Source organism: Primulina huaijiensis, chromosome 11 (genome assembly GCF_012295235.1).
Source record: "Primulina huaijiensis isolate GDHJ02 chromosome 11, ASM1229523v2, whole genome shotgun sequence".
Taxonomy (NCBI): domain Eukaryota; kingdom Viridiplantae; phylum Streptophyta; class Magnoliopsida; order Lamiales; family Gesneriaceae; genus Primulina; species Primulina huaijiensis.
The window spans coordinates 2804981-2823138 of NC_133316.1; the positions used below are offsets into that span (position 1 = coordinate 2804981).

The 18158-nt window shown below is 35.7% G+C and overlaps 2 protein-coding genes and 1 long non-coding RNA gene across 3 annotated transcripts; 1 reads left to right on the forward strand and 2 right to left on the reverse strand.

Moving 5' to 3' along the window:
- Positions 1 to 278: 278 nt before the first annotated feature.
- LOC140988845 (ras-related protein Rab7-like) lies at positions 279 to 4344 on the forward strand. Its single transcript, XM_073457923.1, has 7 exons — positions 279 to 500; positions 1239 to 1265; positions 1402 to 1501; positions 2216 to 2362; positions 2912 to 2992; positions 3300 to 3445; positions 4095 to 4344. The coding sequence occupies exons 1-7, from the start codon at positions 448 to 450 to the stop codon at positions 4153 to 4155; spliced, it is 615 nt and encodes a 204-aa protein (XP_073314024.1). The 5' UTR covers positions 279 to 447; the 3' UTR covers positions 4156 to 4344.
- Positions 4345 to 4486: 142 nt separating this feature from the next.
- On the reverse strand, positions 4487 to 10414 carry LOC140988844 (SWI/SNF complex subunit SWI3D-like). The gene is made up of 7 exons (XM_073457922.1): positions 9909 to 10414; positions 8807 to 9336; positions 7189 to 7794; positions 6851 to 7017; positions 6327 to 6775; positions 5743 to 5933; positions 4487 to 5236 (listed from the first exon to the last, which is right to left on the reverse strand). The coding sequence occupies exons 1-7, from the start codon at positions 10345 to 10347 to the stop codon at positions 4850 to 4852; spliced, it is 2769 nt and encodes a 922-aa protein (XP_073314023.1). The 5' UTR covers positions 10348 to 10414; the 3' UTR covers positions 4487 to 4849.
- Positions 10415 to 13390: 2976 nt separating this feature from the next.
- LOC140987191 (uncharacterized) lies at positions 13391 to 15219 on the reverse strand. The gene is made up of 3 exons (XR_012177085.1): positions 15141 to 15219; positions 13689 to 14108; positions 13391 to 13586 (listed from the first exon to the last, which is right to left on the reverse strand). It is a non-coding gene; the product is annotated as an uncharacterized lncRNA (long non-coding RNA).
- Between the last annotated feature and the right edge of the window lie 2939 nt (positions 15220 to 18158).

Consider the following 18158-nt stretch of genomic DNA (forward strand, 5'->3'; position numbering starts at 1 on the left):
ACTTCAAGAAATGCTCATGTAAAAGTTTTCATAAAGAAAAGAGTTGTCTAATATTTCGAAATCATAGAAAGAGCGAAAATAATGACATACAAAATAAAATTATCACCAAAAATGTCAAGAACTCATAATTTTAATCACTAGAACTCAAAATATCATGCTAAACTAAATCATGTATTGTTATAATAAAAAATAATCAAATTCAAAATATCGTCTCAAACTGAACTATGTGTCTCTTATTTATGATCCATAGCTAAATAAAAATCCAGAAGCCGCCAGCTGGAAACATACTCAGCCGACTTGACAACAAAGCTGACTCATATATTAAACTAAACATCGAAAAATTTCTCAAACTAAAACACTTCGAGAACTTCGGTCTTCTTCCTTCCTCTACTTTTACGATCCGGAATCTGAGATCGGGTTGTCTGTATCCAACCCGAATTCGAAACGATGCCATCTCGTAGAAGAGCGCTTCTCAAAGTCATCATTCTCGGCGACAGCGGGCAAGTGGTTGTTGCAATTATACGTTCTTGTTTTTCATTATAAATGTGCGAATCATGTGAAAGTTTCAATACATGTGTTGATGTTGGATGTTTTTGATTTGATTGTCTTGGAATGTGGGTCTTTCATTTCTAGGTTTTCTTTATTCCTATGTTTGATGAGCTGATAAGATTTACGACTAGATCATGCAGTAGAGTTGAACGAAAATGCTAGATTATTGAAAATTATTTCTGAAAAGTAATTTATTTCGACGTTCTAAGCATCAGTTTCCTCTTTTATCATGTAGTTTAGTTGTATTGTTATGTGAAAAGATGAGTTATCTGTGAAGTAGTTATGTTTAACGTTTTTAAATCAATTTCCTTGGCATGTTTGAGGTATGAATCTTATCGTGAACAACAGGGAAGATACATTTTGGCGTTCATTACTTTTCAAAACATTCACTTTATTATGATGTTCAACTCCGCTCAAATTTTGATTGTTCTGTCGAACAGAAAAATGTTGTTTCAGTTTCACACGGGAAATCAATTATCCAACTGGATGTTGAAACAAAATAAAAGGGGGAAATATTGTTTCTTCCTTTATCACTAAAACCCGATACTGAGACCGATACGGAGATGATGTTCCTTGCATTCATTATTTTCATCTGAATTTTCTTGTTTACAGAAAAGCACTATATCACTATTTATGTGAATGCATATGTTGATTGACCTGTGTGGAACTGTGTTGTGCGTGATTTGCAGGGTGGGAAAGACCTCTTTGATGAATCAGTATCCTTGAAAAGTTAATATATATGTTAGGATAATTGCTCTCACTTAAAGATAGTCTCGACTTGTTCTTTTCTCCTTGACAAAAAACATTCCTAGATTAATTTCTATTGTGGTTTTTCTTGACTGTCATTTAAAGATATGTAAATAAGAAATTTAGCATCCAATACAAGGCCACTATTGGGGCAGATTTTCTGACCAAGGAAGTTCAGTTTGAGGACCGACTCTTTACGTTACAGGTAGGTCGGGAATGTGTTTGATTCATCATGATAGCTGTTATAGAATGGTGTTGTTAATGGTTTTGAGGGATCTTGGTGTGCTTTGAGGTTTTAGATGTAAAGGTTTTTGTTATGTTTATATATAAGGTTTTCGATTAAAGTGAGAGAAATTACCGAGGAGTCGAGGACCTAGTTGGTTCATTCAGACAACTTATTTTTCCACAAAGTTAGCAAGAAAATCGAGTTCTTAGGACCTTGGATCACTGTGAGATACTGCAAAAGGATTTGGTACCCATGTGTCCTTTTGGTGTTTGGGCACCATGATGTAGAAGTTTTTTGAGTCAAGATGAGACCCGTACTTGTTTCACATGTCTCATCCCTGTGGATAACTTACCTTGGTTGCCAAAAATTCTAGCTCATATTATGTTTATGCTTCAAAGACCCACTATTGTCACTCTGCTAGATTTGGGTATCAAAAGTTTCATCCGAATGATAGCAGTTTGAGGAAAATATGTTTTGGGTATATTCTTATTTCCGAACTTTTCGTTTTGAATTTGGACATCCGAACAGATACATGTCTTACTTAAGCTGTCATACGGCCATACGGGTATCCTTTTGAATTGAAAAACATGATCAGACAACTGAAATTATGTAATAAATGACCTGTATTTCCATGTACATCTAATACTCTAGCGCAATTCTCAAGATCTTGGACTGACTCTGTTCTTGAATTAGATATGGGATACAGCTGGCCAAGAAAGATTTCAAAGTCTTGGGGTTGCATTTTACCGTGGTGCTGATTGCTGTGTGCTTGTCTATGATGTCAATGTACTTAAATCATTTGATAATCTCAACAACTGGAGAGAAGAATTTCTTATTCAGGTACTTGTGTCGTTCTTTTTGTCTTCTTGCCTGGCTTCAGGTATCTGTACTATTCATTCTTATTTATTGTGAAACCTGTTATTCTTTTTCGTTGGTGTCATTTCTTTGCGTGTTTCTGTAAGGACAACACTGCTCTTTCATCTTTCCTCAAACTCACATGTGATTTTTTGTGTGCATCTCTCTTTATAATGGACTGAGAATTTACCAACCAGTCTCTTCCTCATGCTTCAAAAGAAGTTGATTAGATTAGATTTAGTACAAAACATCCAAGGAATTACCCTTGTGGTTTTGAAATATAAATGTTTTATGCTGCTTTTTTTCTTCGCTTTTGTCCGTGCTGGGTAAGAAGGGTATGTTTTGTTTTAATTTACTAGGATTGTCTGAAAATTTTTTGGCCTTGTTTATGTTCAAAATATATTCCCTTGTGCTATTTATTTAGTTGCCAGTCGTGTACAATTTGAGAACAAAGTTTTGTCGTTTGTGTTGGCCCCACTTCTTAGTTAGTTTGAGAAATGAAAAATGCTAACAAAAAGGGAAATTTTCCTGCAGGCAAGTCCATCAGATCCAGAAAATTTTCCATTTGTTGTGATTGGCAATAAGATCGATGTGGATGGTGGAAATAGCAGAGTGGTAAGCTTTTTTCTTTATGCTTTTCCTCATCTTTTTCCCTTTCTTCAGAGAAGCCTTTTTTCCCTGCGATGCACGAGTACTTTTGAAAAAGGTCTATACGGTGTCAAGACACAAGTATGGCTCACACTTTAGGAATGCCCCGTTGCTGAAAGAAAAAAATTGAACATATTTTGGATCTTATTGGTATATTGGAGGAAATGCAATGCTGATATTTATACTACTAATGTTTATCATAATTCAGTTCTTGAACCTGTGAACTTTTCTTTTTTATTCAGAATGTTATGCCAACTCAATTGCACTGTTGCAGGTATCTGAGAAAAAGGCTCGGGCTTGGTGTGCCTCAAAAGGGAACATTCCCTACTTCGAGACTTCTGCCAAGGAAGGCACCAATATTGAGGAGGCTTTCCAGGTCATTGCGAAGAATGCCTTGAAGAGTGGTGAAGAAGAAGAAATGTGAGTGATTAAATAAAAAAACTATATGCTTTCGTTCCAAATCTGGTTCAATTGATTCATTCTGAATGCACATAAACATCATATTAGTTTGGACATATGTGTTGGGTGAGGCTGTATTGATCCAAACTGCTTGAAATTAGCTCAGCAAGAGAGCTCAGCTTTGACTGAATCGAAGTTGAGTTAATAGCTCTTCTGCTGTCTTAAGTCAAGGTAGAGTTCTGCTGTCTCAGGCTAGAAGTACTCGTTAAGAATCGAGCCAATGTTTTCTCGACTTCCAAATATTATTTGAATTAGTGTGGCCCCTTATCAACTATTTTTGGAAATATACGTGGGCCATATAATTGTCGAACTCGTGCTAGAAAAAACTGAGCTCGTCAAAAGCTCGAACCAGATAAACTTGACTGAGTCAGGCTTGACTTGACCCCAAGTATTGGAAGTTTTTCTAGTTGAGCTCAAATATAGTCATTAGGACACCCTGAGTTTAAGTTCGAATTTAATTTTTGATAGTTGGAACAAGGTAATGCAATTTTCATTAGGTTCTATTGTGGCTGGGTGAGAGTTAAAGATGCATCTTAACATAATACAATATTGCAATGGTAGCTTCTTGATTGTTTTCTAAATTTGAAGAAAATTTTTGGTGGCATTAAAGGTACTTACCCGACACGATTGACGTTGCAAGTCAGCAGAGGTCAGGTGGATGCGAGTGCTGACCAAACACAATTTTATGTACAATTCTAAATGCTTTTGTTGTCCTATTGGTTGAATGTGCGTGTATCATCTTCGATTTTGGCAAGAGATATATGTAACACTACTGTTTACCAACTCTTAATTTTGTCCGGTTTGAACTATAGCTTGCTACTCTTCGTAATAAATTAATTGGTCCGTCTCTAAATTGGCTTACCCCTCGGTTTCTTATGACAAATGCAGATATAATCTTCTTCAGTTCTCGTTTCATCTTTTATTACTTCGCTGTATGTTGGCCACGAGTAACCTAGCAGATTAGAAAATCATTGGATTCACCCTTTTGACCCAAGTTTGGCCTAAAAGTTGAATGTGTCGGTGCATGACTATAAAAAGAAAATTCGGTTATATTTGAGCAAAATACATGGAAAACTAGCTTGAGTATGCATTTTTAAATACAGAAATTGTACCTGGAACTGCCTAGCACAACTAATACAATAGTTTGGGGTCATTTAATCTACATAACTAGTACAAAAGGTTGTGAGGAGAATCAATCACCCTGTCCGGTCGAAGGAATTCAGAGTCTTCCTATTCTGTCTGGGCGTGTATGAAACAATATTGTTGCTATCGGAAATTTTGAATAAATTACATGCTTAGAATTCTACAATCAAGAACTCTCAGATCATGCTAAGGAAATGATTTCTCCAAAAAATGCTCACGCAACTACTTTGCGCCAAATGAAGAAAACTTATCTGAATTGGGTTGCATCGAACTTCCTGCAGCATTTATGTGCATGAAAGTGCTTGAAGCAGGATTTGGAGCCATTGTTGGTCGTGAAATAGGTGGTCTTAGGGTGTTTGTTCCCATCAAGGGTCTTAATCCCTGGTTCGGGAAATTAAATGCTGGTGCTGGTGCTGGTGCTGGTGCTCTGTTGGAAGGTAAATGGTGCGAAGTAGGCCGAGCAGATGCTGGCATGCCAAGTCGTGTCGCAATAATCTGTGCTCTCTCTTGGAAAAGCCTCTGTTTTGACCTATCCAACTGTTCTTTAACACGCAAAACCACATTTTCCAAGTCACCAAAGAGAGCCAATTTTGTTTCGAGTTTGTGCAACTGCAAACAAGGAAGTCTGAGCAATCAGCGGAAGCACAGAAACGTGTATAAAAGCACATAGAGAGAGAGATCACGTAGAACTCGAGGTTCATTATGCTCAACTTTATCACAGACAACAGAAACGAAAAAATGAAGCCCAGATTCCATACAAAGTCATGTCTCAAAAATATTATTTCGGATCCAATCCTAAGCTTTGGCCGTCTTTTAGAGTAACTTGTTAACATATATGCATACCTTCAATCATGCTTATAATAGAGCTTTAAATAGGAAGTTCAACAAGAACTAATGGCTAATACGAGCTTTCAGTGACAAATCAGAAATGCAAGCTTCAAATTTCACTCTCGAACAAATCAAGTTAATTTGGACTCTTGCACGACAACTTCATGAAATAATACGCTCAGACCAGTACAAAAGTGTGAATGATCCAAGATATGACTCAAACCATTAAATCCATTCGCAGTTCCATCAGCAGGAGACTAGAGAGTGTATATTAGTGGTTATAGTACCTGTCTTTCTACCAGTAATATAGCAAGCTGACGAATTTGGCTTTCCTCTTCATCTGCTAGAAGCTTTGATTTCACTGCTGCAGCTGAAAGAGCAGTCACTGCAGCACGCCTTAATTTGTTGATATCAAGATCATTTTTAGCAACCAGGGAATTCTTCTTTTTACCATCATGCTCTTTGGCTTCTTTATCACCTGCATTAGCATTTGATAGAAGGCATCCAATAAGATCCTCCCAGAAATATCTTGTAACAACCCTTCTTTTATAGGTTACCACATGTTCTCAGTGAAAAATCCAGGTTGTTCATTTAAGCGCTATCATAGAACTTAAGATACACACACAAGGAAAAAAGAAACCTATTTATTGATGGAAATCAAAGTGTAGCCTAGTGATTTAACATATCATGGAGATGAATTTCTCCAACGCAAATAAAAAAACTAACTGGTTTTTGTGCCATTCATTTCCAGTTCACCTGTAAAGGAATAGTTGATGAATAGATTGTTCAATTATTTCCATTAATTAACTAGTGAAACTCCAAAACCTTCTTCCAAATGATGAAAAGTGCTAAATAGAATTTTGAATTGCACCTTCTCTTATCTCTTTTTCCGTTGCTGAATCTGACATAAAAAAAGGTTCAGTATCTTCCTTTTCTGAGTTAGATGTCAAATTTTTATCTTTCAGAGGACCTTCAGACTCACACAATTCCATAGCTGAACCTCCATTATCTGATTCTTTTACATGATTAAAATTAAGCTGGGTATGTGACCCCGAAACACCTGATGCTTCAGCATCTTTTAGAGATTGTTTCCTTGGAAATTCAGATTTGTCACTACTGGTAGAAGCAACGAGTTTCTGTTCAGAGGAAGCATCCTTTTTTTCTTTATGTTCCTCAGAACTAGATTCCTTATTTTCTTCCTTGTCATCATCTTGAATGCTGATACCCTGAACAGCTGAATCAGGTGTTTCCTCATTCTGCTTTTCAACATGTTCATTCCCGTCTTTCTCAGTTTCATCCTCAACAGTTTCAGTAGCAGCGCTGCAAATTTTTTCAATTGATATCAGAAATAATATTCATGTTATAAGGTATGATTAAGTATAGAAATTCACAAACCCTTCGGAGTCTGCCAGCTTTTTCTTCTCATCTGGTGGGTCTTCCATAGGTAAACAGTGTCTCGCAGCGAGTTGTTCGCTGGAATGTTTGGCAGATAAAGCTTTTAAGAAGCTATGAACTGATGCACTTGCAATATTAGGTTCCACCAATCGCACTAGAAATGCTGCCTAAGAAGAGAAAATAGACTAGGTTGGAAGCAAACAAAAAAAATAGGTGTAGGATTTACAGAATATAAACTCACTGCAACCAGTTTTGCGTTCAACAAGTAGTTCACAAACCAATGCAAATACATGAAAAGTTACTCAATTTGGGAGAAAAGGAAAAGATAATCCACATACCAATGCCATCACTGGATTACCCGCCTCAGCAAATGATAGTTTATCCCCTGGTGAAGAAAGAGAACCCACAGCTTCAAATGCGTCCTTCAAGGCTTTCTGCGTAAAGTTTTCCATAAATTCAAGGCTCTTATCTGAATCATCAACTTCTTCTGGTTTTGGGATTTCAATTGGGCTGGATGAGGCCCGGTTGTCTGTGGCATCACCCTCATTTTCTGTTTTCTCAGTGACATCTTTAACATCCGTATCTGTGTCGTGGTCAGCTTTCGGAGATGAATTTTCGGTAGTGATGGAAACTGGTAATCCAATTTCTTTAGGAATCACATCGTTTTCATCATCACTATTGAAAAACACATCTCCAATCGGCATTTGAACAAAGTGCAGTATACACTGAGCTTTTGTTTTTGTGGCCACATGCTCAGCAATCTCACTCCAATTATCTCTGAACAACTCTATTGCTTCAAGAAGTAAAAGAGTCTCTTGATCTGTCCATTTCCCTCCACTAACACCACCAGCTTCAGCTGATTCCATGAGAATGAAATCTGAAACGGACATATCCGAGCCAAACTTTCCATTGTTGAAGCATTCAGCACATAAATCAAAATCTGCCTGTGCTCAGGTTGAGTTCAGCAGTCATGCAAGTTACCATGAAAGATGTAGGGGAAGAAACAATCAACGTTGGATAATTAAAACCAGAAAGAGTTTTGGAGGTATAAATAAATGACAAATACTAGAAAAATCAGGGAGCCGGTGAAAGAACGTCCAAATGAGAGATTAAAGAACAAATCTAAGAGTTGCCTAAAAGATAGATGAAGAGGTTATAAATGCTAGAAAAAAGCTGCCAACTTCCATAACTAGTCACAAGAGTATCATCAATTGTTAATTAATAAATAAGCAAAAAAAGTGATTCGCTTGGATTCCGACAATATTTTGCAATATACAAGATAAAACAGAAATGCCAGTAATCCAAAAATCAACCATCCAAGTTGAGGGTGATTTTCCTCGTTCATCAACATTTTGGTTACTCGCAGACAGCTCTTTTGATTGGATTGTTGTCTTTCACGTTAGATTTTGACTTCCTTTTTATGCTTTTTTCTATCCCATGATAGGTCACACCTTCCAACACGTGAAAGATGAAACTCCTGAATATTTTCAAGTTAGAACATTCTTGAAATTACCCAAGTTTCACATTAGAAACTAACTTTAAAACAGTGAAGGATCTAAACTTGCTCGGAATAAATCACAAATGTCCTGCATTTGCACCGCTTCTAGGTTTCAGCTAAATTACAACCTCAACTCAACGCAAGTAAAAACGGTGATTATTAACATGACACCTATCCTGTACTCTCTAGAGATTAGAATTTGTTTGGCACGTCAGGATTCCCAATGGGAAAAATTTGAATAAAAGTCCATACAGAAACGGGCTTGCCATCATCTTCTTCTAAAAACAATTAGTTGCACTTTGATTGCTGAGCATACATATGATTAGATGAATGCAAAGACATTAAAATTGCCGAATAATGTTAGTTCACGCTTATAAGACATAAAAGCATTACAAAAAATATTGAACTGCCAGAGTAGACGATCAACGCAAAGAAAGAGCAGTGCCAGAGACAGAAACCTGCTTCTGGCAATGATAACGTTTCCGGGAACAATCTGTTGAACAAGAATTGCAATGGTATCCGACAGAAGGACCCTCAGACTTATTCAGTTCTTCAGCAATGACAGAATCGGGTAACAATCCAGAAGGCATGGAAGGCATCTCCATATTTGTCTTAGTAACAACAGGAGTCCATGATTCCACTGTTTCAAACTGAAATAGTTTTTCAACCAAAGAGTCCTTTTTTCTTGCTTCATCATCATCAACAGTAACAATAGCAACAGGTTCATTCTCTGGGAATGGATGATAATTGATCAGACCCCAGTAGTCTAGAAACTCCATCACCTCTTGCCTAGCATCCAAATCTCCAACTGTGAGCTCGGAAAGTTGTTCCAACTCAATTTGAGAATTTGGATTAAAATGAAACTTCTTCAGTATCCAATTACGTATCTCCATGTATATTTCTGGAGTCCTACTCTCCAATTTCCCACTGAAGAAAGAAGGCATCATCCTCTCCTCCAGAGCATGAATTTTGTTCCAAGAAAACCAACCTAGAAACATACAAGACACTTTCTTTTTGTAAGGTTCGCTTAGAAAATGGACAGAAAATTCTAACAGGTCTACCTAGTATTATTTCTGCACAACTGCCTGGCAATCGAATGTATAAAAACGTTTATCCAACAGTTCAACATGTTTTCCTACATAAAACCTCGCTAAATTAAATAAGCAGATTCAGGTCCATACACACACAGATTTGCATTTCCAGATTCTGAAATTACAATGTGAATTTTAAAACACTTGCCCAAATTTTTCAAACCCTGAGTCTTTAAGACCAGAAAACTAAGCTTCGGAAGTGAACATTTCACTGCACAGTGCCAAATATATTTCAGTTATTGCATTTTCTCAAATTCACCAAACTAACACTTCACTCCCCTTAATTCGACAATTGGGCGGATTCAAAAGGTCAAATTCTTTGAAAAATAATCGATCGTGAAGTTTTCAACCGCACAAACTTGCACAGCTCTAAAAATCCAAACAAATGGTTGAAAATAAAAAAAAAATGTTCGTGCAAACGACATTCCAAGCACGACGTTCCAACAATATTGAATCATCACTCACTCACCAGCATGAATAGGCACCACATGGGCATTCGCGTCTCTCGATATAATGGCTTCGTATTCGGCCTCAATCTCTGCCTCCAACTCCTCCCAATTTTCACTAACTCTCCTCAACTCCTCCGCCTTCGCCTCCGATTCAACCTTAAAATCCGACGCATCCAGAGATAAACTAGTACCATTGTTAGGCTGAACCCGTGCCCTAGTGCAAGGTCCATTAAGGTGGATCGGAGGAAAAGGCACCACGGGCGTCTTTTCCCTAGCCTGTCTCTTGGAAGACGTCGATTGAGGATCTGTGCCTCCGAAGCCGCTATTGATGGACGCCGATTTCCGTTTTTGTGTACCACCTCTCCTCCGAGACGACGTCAAAGGCTCCGAAGCCAGAGTATAACCATCGATGGCCGCCGTCGGCGGCGTTCCGGTGGAATCTCTTCGCTTTTCCTCCATTGTCACTGAACACTTTTCCAGCCGCCGCTCGACTCTGTGTGTATCTCAATTTGATTTTATATTCTGCGACGCAGCCTCACGGTAACACGGAGCAACGCCGTAAACTCTTGATCTACGCCGTCCATTTGATCTCAATTATTGAGATTTGATGATCCGACAAATAGCTGCGGAGTTTTTAAATTTTAAAAAAAAAAATAAATAAATAAAAACAAATACGAGGTCATGCAGGATGTGAGGCCACCAATAACCTTTCGTGAATAGCTAATTAATACGAGGGGAGATGCCCGTTGTCCTTACCTTCTATTCCAATTGCAGCATCTACGTTCACTTTCAAAACACACTTTTCAAATGTGTTTTCTTGATACATAAAGCCGGAACCATAGATGATAATGTTTTACATACACAAGAAACTCATATATCAACTGTGATATCAGCCAATATTTTGGATAAAACTTTATAGGTATGCCGATCTGGTAATATTATATCAAAGTTACGTGAAGATAAATAATATATTATCGTGTTTTTGTGTGTTTATATGATATGTGATTCCATGGCATTATTCATTGTGAATTTCTCAAATATGATAATCATTTGATTATGAATCTAGTTGAAAGATGGCCCTAAGAGGCCCATATATTTCATCTTCGCATTGATGAGATAACAATAATGTTGCAAGATGTTGAGCTGATATGTGACATTGATGATTATCGGAGGATGTATGTTACCTGATTCAGATGGTTGTTCGGTAAATTTGATGTACTTGCGTCTTCTCCAAGACATTAATCAAGTTTCTAAATACAGTTGGGAAAGTGTTATATTAGCATTTCTCTACCGTAAATTGTGTATTGCATCAACTATTGGCAAAAAGGTGAAATAGTAAGAGCAAATTTCATTTTACAAGTATATATTAATTAAGAATTATTTATTATTTTGGAACATTTTTTCGTTGCGCACTCATTATTATGTTTAATTTATGTATTATTGTTCCAGGTTTGAGCATTGTCTAGAATTATCTTTTTTTGTCGAAATCCATTTGGCGACATTCCTGATGACGATGAGCACAATGACCAAATCCTTTTGTTCTCTCCATTTGGCGAAAGGTATATTCATAAATTGTTGTGCAAACACTTTTTTGTTATGTGCATTGTAAATATATTGTCAGATTTATTTTCATGTAGGTGGAACTGTTATTTTATGTAGACACATACTACTACTAATTTAGTGTGAGTGATTCATGACTTGTTGGTTAAGATGCAACCCAACCAGGTATTTAGTAAAAAAATTAAATAGAATTGCAAGTCATATATGTTTAGAGTTTTGCATCTTAGTTGATATTTTTTCGTTCATTGTAATTTAAATGAGTGTTGTATTATAATGAATTTGATAAAGAATATTGGTGTTCGGTGTACCCGCTTATATGTTTCAACATTGTTGATACGTATCGCCTAGACTGAGTTCTGCGGCAATTTGTTCAGTTGCAGCACATTCCAAGGCCAGGTTTTGATGGAGATGAATTTCATGAATGCACCCGAGAAGGGAAACGAAACTATAATTGGGCCAAACATCATTTAAAAAAAAAAAAGCATTGATACATGGGATGATGGCGTCAATTTGATTGCTGAGAGTAAGCCTAGAATAAAAAATACAGACATGACACGTGAGTACGCGATGTGGTATTATAAAATAACTCATCGTTTGATAAACCCCATCGATCCACAAGCAAAATATGGATATAAGCCAGGTGATGCAAATTTTAGATGTGTTATGATGAATTTGTTATAATATACTTTTTTTTTTTCAAATTTACAATACTATATTTTAAATGTTCACTCATTTAATGATGATTATTTCAATTATTTTTCAAAGGAACAATGCTGAAGTTTTGAGGAGTTGGTTTCATGAACTTTCGTTGCAAGATCAGCATCGTGAGGTACTGGAGACTGCTAGTATAGAAACTATACAAATTGACGAGAGGATTTATGTAAGGCTTGACAGAATATCTAAGCCGCATCGATTTGAAGACATGCCTCAGTCTCATCGTAATCAAGAACGACCTCACTCACATCATTTTGAAGAGTCACCTCAGCCACACCGAAAGTTTGCTAATGAGGCTAGAACTTCTCATATTACAAATTACCATGTGTCATCACAACCAATTTACATGGACGAGGATCATGATTTCCAAACTCCAAATTATCTGTATATTCCTTCTTTCACAGTTATGCTTATGGGTGAATGGAGCGCGGATATGATGGACCCAAATTATAACATATCACATATTCCGTTCCCAAAATATTCGGAGATATGGGGTATGAGAACCTCAAACAACCAACTTACAGGCAATGTGAATATTAAGATTCGGACGAAGAAAATGTGAATGAAGAAGACCAGAAGAGGAAGAAAATACGAACGACGAAGGTTCGGGAGAATAAAATATGAACTAATAAAACGTGAAAGATGAAGTTCCAGGTGATTGTCGTATAATGAGGCATAAAGGAAAATGAGAAAAACGCCAGCCTAAATGTGGAATTAGAGGATTTTTGTAGTTAAATTTGAGTTGTGTAAATTTTATTGCTATCGTGTGCTAGTTTTATGTAATTTCATTCGATTGTGATGTATTTTATTTGTATCAGTTGCATGCTTTCAATATTAAATTTCGTTTTACTGTTTTTTTATTTTTTTCTATGTTGTTAATATTAAAGTGATTGTTTTACTTGTATGATTCCACAACTAAATTATACATTAATATAGTTTAAATATAAAAATGTTCAATTAATAGACATAACACAAAAGCAATAAAAAAAACAAAGTTGTTCATCATGATACAAACATTGAACAAAAAATAAGAAAAAATATGGAACACAAAATAATGTAGTTTAAAACATAGTTTCAAGTTGAATTACATCGTGCATCTAGAAAATAAAATTAATTGTATGATTGAGTGATACTGAACTGTGAAACAGTCCTGCGAAATACACAAAAACTATGAAACACAAATAATTATATATTAGTCATGTATGTATGTGAGAAATCATAGTCATTGTTAAGATTGATATTGACAAATTGACATGGTGACTTTATTTTATTTATTACAAATTAATTGTTAAATGATAATGATAACTTATAATTTGTAAAAAATTGATGATATCAATAATAGAAATATTTTAACAAACATACAATTGTGTTCCTTGTCTTTTCCAATCTTCTTTCTTCGGCTCTGTTCCCAGATCCAAAATGATCTAAAAAATATTTTGGAATCAAATTGTCAACACAAGGATATTAAAAAAAAACTATATTAAACAATGCACGTCACCATACAATTGACATGAAGAAAAATATACACTGTTACTGTCTTGATGCATTTCTCGTTGAAGGTGTTGCTTGTCTCGAACGGTGGTTGGTCCATCTCATTTCGGATTCTGGTCGTTCTATTCTTCCGTTCTCTTCGTCTTTGACGTCAGACTGGATTGTGGTGTAGCTCGAATAATGGTGTATCCCAATAGTGATCATCTTGAATAGCATGGAATCTTCCTTCACATATTTTTACGTATTGGCTCATTTGGAACCATGGCTACACAAACGTAGAAAGTTCTAGCCCAAAGTGATTTTCCGTACAAATTGCATGAGAACAATGAATTCAGAAGATTGTCCATTTTCCACAAGAGCATTCACGCATTGTTAGTGTGGCAACTTGAACATGTTTACATTGCCCTGGACGCCCCCTGGATTTCAGGGTTGCCTGCTTAGCTCTGATCTCGGTCCTGCTCACACTATGTTCGTTGGATTTGACATACCATTTCTCATATTTACGAAACACATAGTTAGGCTAAGTTTGGTTGTTCTGGATCATATGTTGACATCTTGTGATGCAATCAATAAAATATTATGCACATAGTTGGAAAGTCATCTTAACTATTGCTATAATCGGAAGTCGACGATCACCCTTGAGAACACAATTAAGACACTCAAGACATATTTTTTGTCATCATACCAAAGCGCCAGCCACCGTCATGGGCAAGAGCTCACTTCTGTTTATCAATTTCAGACAAATATGTTTATGTCTTTAATTGGTTGCTTTTTCTTAATTCGTTCATTATATCATCAAATTTTTTTATCTCAATCACCAACACTATTATCCATGGATGTATAAGATTGGTCCACATCTTCATGAAAAGCAGCTGCCGAAGTACCAGCTTGTTGATCAAATATTGTCATGCTTAGGCATTGTCTAATACATGGCATGTACGACTCAAGAACATTTATTATTACATTATATTTGATGGTCTCACATTCAATATACAACTCCATGCTATGCACGTCGGAATTAAGACCCAACATAAATTGTAAAGTATTATCATCAAGGACAACATGTGCTTCTGCTAAACACGATATGTCCATATGCGCTATTTGGTTGAAAGATTCAATCTAGATTTCGTGAAATCGATATCTAACTTCTGATGAACTATTTCAATCAATTCACATAATGTCAATGATCTAGATATACTAATTAGCATCACCCCTTTAATACTATAATTGATTATTCTATGTCTTACGATCATTACCAGCAATATATAAAATTATTGAAACAGTGTTCATGTCTGCATTTGATCATATAAAGCAATAATTAGAAAGTTATGGATGGTGTGCTTTACCGGTTACTAAATCTTCAATTTCTCATGGATCTATTCATGATGAAAAAAATTACGGATGATTTATATGAAAAATATTTTTGAGTTGCATGTAATTAAAAATAATAATTCATACTATTAAATTTCAGAAATTATGAGATATACCTCAAGAACTAGAAATCGTGGATGATTTCTTTACTGTGACCAATTTCTCCTCCAATCTAACGAAGAAAAACAATTCATGGATTTTGCATCTAAATTAAGAAATAGTTTCAACAACAAACTTCTATATATATGCACATATTGCGTGTGAAGAGACGGTGATGAATTTGAATCGCCAAATCTCACGATCAAACAAAGCTATCGCGAAACCATACAAATTTAAAGTAATGGAACACAAAATCCCACGAGTTTAGATACATGAAAACATAGTATATCATCAAACTCGAACTCGAACTCAAACGCTAATACACTTCATTCATATCATGGATTTGGTTCTTGGCCGTGATATATTATGAAAGTAGGGTCGTTGTTGAATTTTGTAACGAAACGATTTGTGTGGACTTTTTTGGGATCCAATTTGGGATCTTGATTAAAGAGGTCTTTGATTGCTTTAGGCATGGTCTCACCTTTCATCGTATTTTTCCAGTAATCTCCACTATCCTTTCTCTCATCAACAAGGAATCAAATATGAATAATAATAAATAAATAAATAAAACAAAATCTAATTTTAATAAACTTTTCATCCGTGATTGCATAGGTAGTTATCATGTATTATCAGAAGAATGAAAGGTAAATGTGCAGAAATTTTTATTGTGATAATTCAGTGACAAAGACAAGGCAGATTAGAACACTTTTGTTATGTTTTAATTGAATATTTTGAAATGATGGATTTTAAATTTATGGAGTTATTTGAATGGATAAAATTTAAATGAATCAATTCAAATGCACTCTCATATCATGTCAAGTATATAGGCAAAATTAATGCAGTGGTAGAGGGAAATCATATATTGTTGGTTGGGAAAAAGCTGGAAACGCGTTTCAATTAATATAAAATGTATTTCACAATAATGAGGGAGCTCTATTCCTCATTTCATAGCATCCTTTCATCGAGTTCTTTCTCTCATCTTATAGTATTTGAGTGTTTAGTGTTGGGTCGATAAATCAGAGGATATAATTATTGATTTTGTGCTTCAGTAATATCAATTAATTTGAGAGCGCAATCNGTAACAAGTGACCACACACAATCCTACGTTTAGAGTTTGAGAGAACACCGGAGAAGGCTTGGAGGTTTGGAGCGTAGAATTAGTGCAGAGAAAGATCGAAAACACGCTTCAAAGGTAATCTCTAATTTCTGTGTGTTGTAATTAATTAATTCGTGTTAAATACGTAGAACAATCGATCCTGTGAAAGAAAAGATGATTGAGATCACAAGAAATTAATTTTTGTGATCCGATCTTCTCGATCTTGGCTAACATATGGTATCAGAGCCACGGGTTTTGATATTGTTTTGCGTATTTCGAATTAATTAATTATTTATGCATGTTTTAGTTTAAAGCGGTGTTAGATTTATGTGATTATGGTTTGAATGGATTGATTTATTTATTTTTTTGAACAGTTTATGGCCTTAGTTTTTGGTGAAATTGTATTTCGTATTTTCGAGTCTGTAACCAAGGGGGTGGATTACGACTCCATGTTTCCCCTTGTTTATTTTCGTGCAATTTTATTGTATTTTTCGGATTTGGGCTTTTCTGCTTCTGTTTAAAGAACTGGAGGGTCGGATACAATTCGATTAAAACCACAAGGACTAGACGGAAATTTCGTCCAAAGGATTCCAGGGACCAAAGTGCATCTTCTTCAAAACGTCAGGGACCTATTCTGCAAATTCCGAAAACCACCATGAAAGAGCAAATCTGGATCGGAAAATCGGAGGGACGCGGCCGTGAGGATGAGGAATGTATGCGAAGGTGTTTTTCGGTCTTTTTCATGCGTTGTTCTTCACGGTGGAGCGGACGATGAAGGAATCCGAAAATCACAATCTTTCTTTCGCTGGATCTGGAAAAATCGGAAACCTAATTTCGATTTCGAAATGGATATGGTGTCTCGGTGGTTTTCCAGTGAATGGCGCGGTGGAGATCTTCACTTCCGCGAGTTTCCGGCGAATCCAGCGGTGGCGGCGTTTTTTCTGTAGGGCTGAAGATGGATCGGCGGGTTCTGGGTCACGGGTTCGGGTCATGGACTTTTGGGTCGGATCCGGAATTTTTTTTTCTTGGGCCAAAACAGGTTGCTGGATTAAAATCTTGGGCTGGATTTTTTTTTATTGAAGTATTGGGCCAATTTTGGGCTCAATTAGATCTTTGATTTTATTGTGTCTAGGATGGGTCATAAATTTGTTCTTGCTTAATTATTGCTCATATTTGTCATTCATGTAGATTGCATAAACACCGCTTTAGGTACCATATTGTCATGCATAAAATTTTATTTATTCTATTTTAGAGAATAAATATTTTGATTAATATTTGAACTATTTTAAGAGTTAAAATAGTCATGATTTTATTGATTGGATAAAACCCAAAATTAAATTTAAATATTAAGTGTGAGAGGGTATATTTTAAATAAGCCCACGGTCTCCCTTATTAGTCCATTAGTAAGAATATATGTATGCCTTGTGCCAATTTTATTGGTCTCCCTATAGGAGGGCTACATTGTTTTGATTACTTGATTGGACCTATTATTTTATAGTAAAATTAATTGTGACCACCCTATAGGTGACATAATTAATTTGGTACTTGATAAATAATTAATTTAAGGGTATACACTTAAGTCAATGATATTGTGAGAATTTCCTATAGAATATTTTTACAATATCTTTTGATGGCCAAAATCAAGCAATACTAAATTAATATTGCATGAGTTGCTAGATATATTGAATTTAGTGGGAGGGTCCCAGCCTAGCTATAAATAACATGTTTTTTCCTAAAGAAAAAATTATGTATTTTGGAGTTTTAGGTAAATTGCAGTGTTGTAGTAGTTTTTGGGATCTACAAATGCATTTCATGCATAACACATAATTTTATTTATTGCATTGCTCATTTAAATTTATTTTAATTTCAGAAAAATGACTGGAAATTCACTGTCTATGATATTAACCAACAACCAACTAGTTGGAGAAAATTACATTGA

What these genes read in the sequence shown, in the direction of transcription:
- LOC140988845 (XM_073457923.1), top strand. Translation starts at nt 448, where the DNA reads ATGCCATCTCGTAGAAGAGCGCTTCTCAAAGTCATCATTCTCGGCGAC. An exon ending in ACCGACTCTTTACGTTACAG is followed by an intron (nt 1,502 to 2,215) that starts GTAGGTCGGGAA and finishes TTCTTGAATTAG; the next exon opens with ATATGGGATACAGCTGGCCA. An exon ending in GAGAAGAATTTCTTATTCAG is followed by an intron (nt 2,363 to 2,911) that starts GTACTTGTGTCG and finishes ATTTTCCTGCAG; the next exon opens with GCAAGTCCATCAGATCCAGA.
- LOC140988844 (XM_073457922.1), bottom strand. Translation starts at nt 10,347, where the DNA reads ATGGAGGAAAAGCGAAGAGATTCCACCGGAACGCCGCCGACGGCGGCC. An exon ending in GTAATCCAGTGATGGCATTG is followed by an intron (nt 7,018 to 7,188) that starts GTATGTGGATTA and finishes TTCTCTTCTTAG; the next exon opens with GCAGCATTTCTAGTGCGATT. An exon ending in TATTACTGGTAGAAAGACAG is followed by an intron (nt 5,237 to 5,742) that starts GTACTATAACCA and finishes CCTTGTTTGCAG; the next exon opens with TTGCACAAACTCGAAACAAA.